The sequence below is a fragment of the Rutidosis leptorrhynchoides genome, unplaced genomic scaffold, assembly GCF_046630445.1.
Source record: "Rutidosis leptorrhynchoides isolate AG116_Rl617_1_P2 unplaced genomic scaffold, CSIRO_AGI_Rlap_v1 contig107, whole genome shotgun sequence".
Taxonomy (NCBI): Eukaryota; Viridiplantae; Streptophyta; class Magnoliopsida; order Asterales; family Asteraceae; genus Rutidosis; species Rutidosis leptorrhynchoides.
The window spans coordinates 12,160-19,870 of record NW_027266363.1 but is presented as its reverse complement, the minus strand read 5'-3'; the positions used below and the strand labels follow the sequence as shown (position 1 = coordinate 19,870).

The following is a 7,711-nucleotide window of genomic DNA, read 5'->3' as shown; positions in this document are numbered from 1 at the left end:
ACCACCCTCCGTATAGCTCCACAACGGTCGGGTTAGTTGTATGCGGACCCTCAACGACCTGGTTGGCCCGATCGTGCCATTGATGGACGTGGTATTCATGAACACGTTCCCAGTCCACAACGTGGCATGATCTCTTCATCTTGTGCAACCTCTCAGTCCCCGTCTGATTTAGAGGAGCATCCGGCACATGTTGCAGGCGCCCGAACTGCCGCATGACTCTGTCGGGATAGTTGCCCTCCACAACATAGAAATAGTGGAGGTACGTCCTCGACATCCAAATGTCCTCGCCTTGACGGCATCCGGCCGGTAGACCGAGCATATGTTCGGCGTAGGGAGTCCACAGGAACTGAGACGAAATGACGAAAATAATTATTAGAAATAAATTTATATTTTGAAAAATAACATTCGAACAGGTTTAAAATACATGGGACGGAGTCATCATAGTCAATTGATCTCTGTACGCCACGAGGGAGTGGCTTGTAATGCTCGTCCTGGACAGAGGCCTCGTCCACCTGCGTGAATTAGAAGTTAGTAATTCGGGCATAAAATGTATGGTCGCAGGAACAAATAATTCATGTATTTAAATCAACGCGAACTTACTGTGCAGCAAGTGGGGAGTCCTCCGGCGCCACCTGTCCTCGACGAAACCTCGGCCGCACCTTAGTAATCCTCGTCCATGCCCATGACTGGACGAGTAGCCCGCAAATGTTCGAATATTGCTCTCCGGAGCGGGCCGAATCGCATAGTGCACGATACGTGTAGGAGAGCACGGCGCTGCCCCAGCTCAAACAACTGCATGCAGCTGGGTCCTCTAGGAGGCGAAGTATCATCAGATCGATCTTGTTCTGGCTACGATCGGGGAAAAAGCAACCAGCAAGCAAGAATACCAGGTGGCATCGCGCCCTCTGCAGCGCCTCCTGCAATGTAATAACTACGTGGTCGCGATGGCGCTCCAGGTGGGCCTTAATGCTAGAGAGTTTGATGCCGGTCTTGGAAGTCTTCGCCGGCACGAACCCCAACAGTGTCTGGAGATACCCGTCGATGTCGGCGGGATACGCCTCGGTACCGGTGACGGGCGTACCCTCGACCCTTAATCCTAGCAACACCTCCACGTCCTGCAGGGTGATGGAGGCCTCGCCTATGGATAGATGGAAGGTATAGGTCTCGGGCCTCCATCGTTCGGCGAGTGCGGTCAGAAGATGATGGTCATACGGCATGAATCCTATCTTCGAGACCAATCCGAAGCCCATCATCTCTATATATGCCATGACCTCTGGTATGCGATAGGCGTCGTCACGCATACACTCCCAGAAGAAAGCGTCCGCTCTCCTCACGATCATCGGACTGTCGTGCTCCTCCGGTGACGAATAAATGTCACGCGAACTGTGCTGCGGCTGAAACTATAGTACATCGGGCACGCTAGGTCCCTGCGCAATCCAGAAAGATCTGGCCGCCATAATCTGTAAAAAAATTAAAAAATAAAATAAGTTCTCTAAAATTAATCAACGTATCTTATAAATAAATAATTGGTTCCTGCGAAACATTTTATCTAAATTGGTTCCGAAAATTTTAACTGAATTTTTTTTTTAGTTTAAATAAGTGAGAATAAGAAATCGGTCCGGTTTGACTTAAAACCGGACATCCGGCTCACGGTCTGGCTTAAAATCGGAAATCCGGTTCACGGTCTGGCTTAAAATCGCTTCGGACAGATCGGTTTGACTTAAAACGACACGGTTTGACTTAAAACCGGATTTCCGGTTCACAGTTTTAATTAAAATCGGAAATCTGGTTCACGGTCTGGCCAAAAATCGGTCGGTTTGACTTAAAACGACTCTGTTTGACTTAAAACCGGAACCGGATTCCCGGTTTTAATTAAAATCGGAAATCCGGTTCCCGGTTTGGCTTAAAATAGGACTTAGAACGACACGGTTTGACTTAAAACCGGATTTCTGGTTCACGGTTTCGCTTAAAATAGGACTTAAAACGACACGGTTTGACGGGTAATCGGTTTTAATTAAAACCGAGAATCCGGTTCAAGGTTTTACATTAAACCGGTGACCCGGTTCCTGGTCCAAACTTCATCTTCAACCTCCCGACTTTTTCTCTCCCCGACGCCGACGGACGACTCACTGGCAAACCTCCGTTCCGGCGATTCCGGCCATTTCCGGCCACAATCCCGGTACCAATCAACTCCTCTCGACCTCACGATCATGAATATATTCTCTAATTTTCCTAACTCGTCTCCGTTTTCGTTTAATTTAGAAAAATCAAATTAGGGTTCGTCGGAAAATTTGGGGGTTTTGTCCGATTGAGAAATATGTTAATCTACGTCGTCTCACGATCATTTCTATGTAAAAATTAAGCTTAAAATCACATGAATTCGAGGTTAATTTTACCTTCAAAGTTTCGGAGATTGTAGAATTCGAACCGAATTCGATTGCTTTGTGTTTGTTGATGTTGGAGGAAGCTTTAGGATGTCGATTTCGGGTGAAACTCGCCGGAATTCGGTTGACTCGGTCTCAACTCACTCTTGACTCGGGCTTGACTCACCGGTAAAACGACCTCCGATCGGTATACTCCTTTGACCAAAAATGATCCTTACTGCCTCTTCTATATCATATAATTTTTTCAAAATTTTTGGAATTTTTTTGGAGAAAAGACGGAAGACGGAGAGAAAGGATAGAGTATTGTGGTAGACGAACTCAAATTGTATTCCCGGCCGGTTTAAGTATTCTCCCGGTTTTCAATTATTTTTTTTATCACGTGACACGTGGCACGCAGTGATTGGGCGAAATTATCGGCTGTTTGACCGGTTTTGGGATTACCGGTCAGACTGGTTGACCGGTTATCCCAAAACCGGTCAAACAGCAGCCAATTTCGTCCAATCACTGCGTGTCACGTGCGGAAGAAAAAAAAAGTAAAACCGGGAATGGGAAACCCGGTCTTACCCTTTGACCGGGAATCCCAAACCCGGTTTTACTTAACCTTAATTACACGTAATTAATTTTTTGGACCGGAAACGGCAACTAGAAATGTTCACCTCTCCGTCATTTTTCAACAAAATATTCACCTAATTTTTTTTTAAATATATATGTATTTTTCTGCTAAATTACATATTCTGATTGAGAAAACCACTATCGCCAAAAGATTAGTGATGTGACTACTAATACATTCTCAATATTTCTCATCTCAATAACACATAGGAAATGTCATTTCCGGACTTAAAATAGGATTGTATTATTTTTGTTGATTCTCATGAGTTTTATTTACGAAAACAGTCTATTTGTAATTATAAGAGAAATATTGCGTACCACGACATTCACACCCCCTACTTCAAAATGAGAAGTTTTAGTGCATCTAAATTCGTCCATTTTTTTTATTCTCATGACTAACATCGATTCACTTCTTCATCTCTACCAACGCCACTATTAAACGCTACTAATATTTACCTCGTCTCTTCAATGTTGCTCTTTACGACGTTTTTTAATGAATTTTTCTGTTTAACTTCAAAAAAATATTGTCGACATTGCCCTCATCACAACAGCATTCGCTAAGTACCCCCGCCTTCGTCAACTACCACTATAAATCGTATTTTACTCCATCAACAATTTCAATTTACATCTCTCTGAACTACATTTATATTTTTAAAATTCTTCTGAAAGTAATGTAATTAACTGAATTTTTTTCCCCTAAAGTACTCTCCGTTACGTAGTTCACTCTTATAAGTTATATGTATGTATCATGAGACACGGAGTTTTTTTTTTCGGGCAATGTACTGTTGTATAACGGGACTGTTTGAGGTGAACAGCGTTTACCACTCCCGGGTTTCTCAAAACTGGGATTCTTAATCATGATTAATAAACTCCAATCCCGGGTGTACCAAAACCGGGAATGTCTATTCCCGGGAATGGAAAACCCGGGATACGTGTGGCCGGTAATGCCATTCCCGGGAATAGACATTCCCGGTTTTGGTACACCCGGTTTGCTTTGTTCCGTAAATGCGATTCCCGGGATACGTTTCCTATATATAACACTTCGCACCATATACATTTTACCCGACATCCATCTCATATTTCTCTCAAAATATATTACTATCAAAATTTCCTTCTTCTTTTTTTATTAATTTATAAATTTTATTAAAATATGTCTTCATATTTAAACTTATATTGGAAGAGTTCTATACAATATGTCGATGGAAAGATCGTTGTATGCAGTGTTCCCGACACAACGTATACGTTCGAAGATAGGTTGAGTTATGATGATTTTTCCAAAATAATGTGCATTTTTGCTGGGATTGAAAGAGAAGCGGTACAATTGAGGCTAATCTACGTATACGCTGTCGACAACGGTGATAAGCGATGTATCGTCATCAATGATGATGCTACATTATCATTGATGTATCAACATGAATCTTGGAGTCGTGACTTGTTCATAAGTTACCATCCGATTCATAATTCGGGTGGAACATCGAGACCCAATGCTGGGGAGAGTCTAGTAGTAGACCTCGCGGACGGCGGGGATACGGGCCATCCAACGAGGATTACATTGTTCCTCGCGTTGCAGATTATCATGTCTACAGCAATATGGATGGACCTGATGAGGTAACAAACCGTCGAATGCCTACTTGTCCAGAGCTATACAACGGTGACCCTAGCACCATAAAGCTGGGTACGCATTTTTCGAATAAGGAAGAACTTCAGGGTGCAATAGCCATTTGGTCAACTAGGCGTGGAGCAGGGCATCGCACTACGGTGTCAGATCAGACGAGATGGGCGGCAGAATGCATAAATCGTCCGAACAGACGTACTAAAGTACCGTGTATGTAACTGGAGGATCCGTGCTTCGTATAAGACCGAATATCGTACTTGGCAAATTACAGTGTGGTGCGAGGGGCATAATTGTGACGGTGCAAACAACGAATGGGATGATCGAAATATTTCGCAAAATCATGTTGCCTACGTCATAACTGATAAGATTCGCCAACGTCCAAATTACCCAATCAAGTCCATTATTGATGATTGCGAAGCAGTATTCGGCTGTAGAATACGCCGGAAAAAAGCATGGGACGGCAAGCGAGTTGCAATGAACCAGGTATATGGAGATTGGGAGACCAATTTTCGCCAACTGCCCAGTTACATGCGTGCTCTAGAACAGTGCAACGACGGGACGAAAGTACAGTGGAAGTTCAATAAAGAAGACGGGGCTGTACATAGCCGGAGGAAGATTTTCAGGTACGATCTTTGTCTACTGTGCACGGTATATGTATAGGAAATTGATTTTTCGTTGATCTTTTTTCATCTTTTTTTTCAGATACGTATTTTGGCATTTCGGTCCGACGAAACGCACATTTGAGCACAGTCACCCTGTAGTTACCGTTGACGCTACGCATCTTAAAGGGTCGTACAAGGGTAAGGCGATCGTGGCGCTTGTGAAGACTGCTAACCATAGAGTCGTGCCAGTCGTATATGCTGTAATAGACGAGGAGTCGACTCACAGATGGTACTGGTTCTTGAAATACCTAAAAATGTACGTTCTGCAAGATACGTTCACCTGCATAATCTCTGATCGTCATTCCGGCATCCTTTCTGCTATCGTCAAACTGGATAGGAAATTTCCTAACTGGGGAGTTCACAGGTGATGATCACATCAACATTTTCGTTGCAATTCTATGTTGAAATTAGTCCATCAAATTGAAACATTACACATGCACAGGTACTGCATGGAGCACGTACGTGCCAATATGATTGCAAGCGTCCCAAAGAAGAAAGGAATATATGGGTTATGTTGGGCCATTTCAACCGCTTTGGATCATGAACAATATACAAAGGCTTGGACAGATCTTATACAAACGAGTCATCATGCAGCTACGTACCTTCAACGTATTCCCCTAGAAAAATGGACATTGTTCCAAGACGGATTCTACAGATGGGGCATCACAACCTCTAACGACGCCGAGAGTTACAATAACGTTCTTAGAGGAGATCGATTCTTGCCAATAAGGGCGTTAGTGCAGGCCACTCACGCAAAAGTTATGGCGATTTTTACAGACGAGATGGCCAAAATAAATAGGCTCAGATATCCTCTTGCAGAGATCCCGTGGCGGAAATTCGAAGATAACAAGATGCGGGCCAGGCGGTACGATATATCGTTATATCCAAACTCTCCCGACCGTACGTTCTGTGTCATATCTCCGTCGTTGCGTATGGGAGTTGCGGGCCGTGAACACACTGTACAATTCGATGCGGGTTCCTGTACATGTTTAGAGTGGGACACTTACAGGATTCCTTGTGCTCACGCAATGGCTGTTGGGAAGGCACTTGGGGTTCGTCGTCTAGATCTAGTTCACAGTTGTCACACATGGGATGGCTGGAGACATCAATTCAGTGGAGTATTTCATCCTGTACCGAATGATTGGCCCGTAGCCGAGTGGTTTTTACTACCGGATGACACGCGGATGGTACATTATACAGGTCGTGGTCGCAGAAGAAATAACAGACGAATAAGGGGCGTTAGGGACTATGCGATCAGTCAAGGTACAAGACCACGCCGATGCAGCAACTGCGACGGTAATGACCACGATAGAAGGAAATGCCCTTTCAGTCATTCCGATGCGGATAGATTGCCGTTGAACATGTTGCACGATCCATATGGACTTCACGGAAATGCCCCTCTCGATTGCGAGGATTCTGAGTACGATGATGATTACGAAGAGGAAGATGAAACTGATTCCGACGAAGACGAATACGATGTTACGGATGAGGATGATGATGGCGACGAGGATGATGATGGCGACGAGGATGACGACAACGAAGATGAATAACATGTTACTCAGTACTTACATAAATAAAATGTTATTCTAAATTTTATGAATAAAATGTTATTCTAGATTTTTATAAATAAAATGTTATTCGATACTAATATGAAATTAAATGTTAATCTATTTTAATTTAAATAAAGTCTTACTCAATACTTAAATAAATAAAATGTTATTTATTACAACTACGAAGGAATATAAAATAACCACTCACGGAGGCGGGTATAACCAACTGTCCCTCCTAGTCTTCTGACCCCGACCTTGGCGATACTGTCGTTCCAACTCTGTCTCCTTCGTCGCTGGCTGATCGCCTGCAGAATGTGACCGAACGCCACCGGAACTGGACCCGATACCTAATCCTATATGAACATCCGAGGAAAACGAGCGACGAGGCGTGTCATGCGTGGTGTGGTGTGAAGACTGCTGCACATCACCTCCCCAAAGATCGTCCAAACTATACTCGATGGGCTGCTGATGACCGGATGCGGGCTGACTATATGACGAAGTCGCGTCAGCCATGTGCTCGGAAGTGAACGTCTGGTCATGGAACCTCGAATTAATCTCATCTGAAAACAAGGCAACGCTCCCTATCGGATTGGCCTCCGGTGCAGTATCCATCTGTGGGTAGTAGACATCCGTCGACTGATCGAATGCAGGAGGACGAGATGGACCAGATGCAGCAGGACGAGATGGACCAGATGCAGCAGGACGAGAGGGTCCGGAGAAAGAGTGACGTATTGGACCAGATGCAGCAGGACGAGAGGGTCCGTCTTCGTCCGTAGGAGAATGTAACTCTGGAGTCCTGATCCTTGGCCGTCTACCGCCGCCCAACACCCGTCTCCCTAGCCGGCCCAGGAACAATGTCCGCTGTGGGGGATTATAATTCTGACTCGGGTT

General features: G+C 44.4%; 1 protein-coding gene across 1 annotated transcript; it reads left to right on the top strand.

Moving 5' to 3' along the window:
• Nucleotides 1-4,583: 4,583 nt before the first annotated feature.
• On the top strand, nucleotides 4,584-6,820 carry LOC139881041 (uncharacterized). The gene is made up of 4 exons (XM_071865577.1): nucleotides 4,584-4,803; nucleotides 4,880-5,231; nucleotides 5,311-5,634; nucleotides 5,713-6,820. Exons 1-4 carry the CDS (start codon nucleotides 4,584-4,586, stop codon nucleotides 6,818-6,820), a joined length of 2,004 nt encoding a protein of 667 aa, XP_071721678.1.
• Nucleotides 6,821-7,711: the final 891 nt, after the last annotated feature.

Coding starts and splice junctions, on each gene's coding strand:
- LOC139881041 (XM_071865577.1), top strand. CDS start 4,584: ATGGATGGACCTGATGAGGTAACAAACCGTCGAATGCCTACTTGTCCA. Junction 5,232..5,310: donor AGCCGGAGGAAGATTTTCAG/GTACGATCTTTG, acceptor CTTTTTTTTCAG/ATACGTATTTTGGCATTTCG. Junction 5,635..5,712: donor CCTAACTGGGGAGTTCACAG/GTGATGATCACA, acceptor ACACATGCACAG/GTACTGCATGGAGCACGTAC.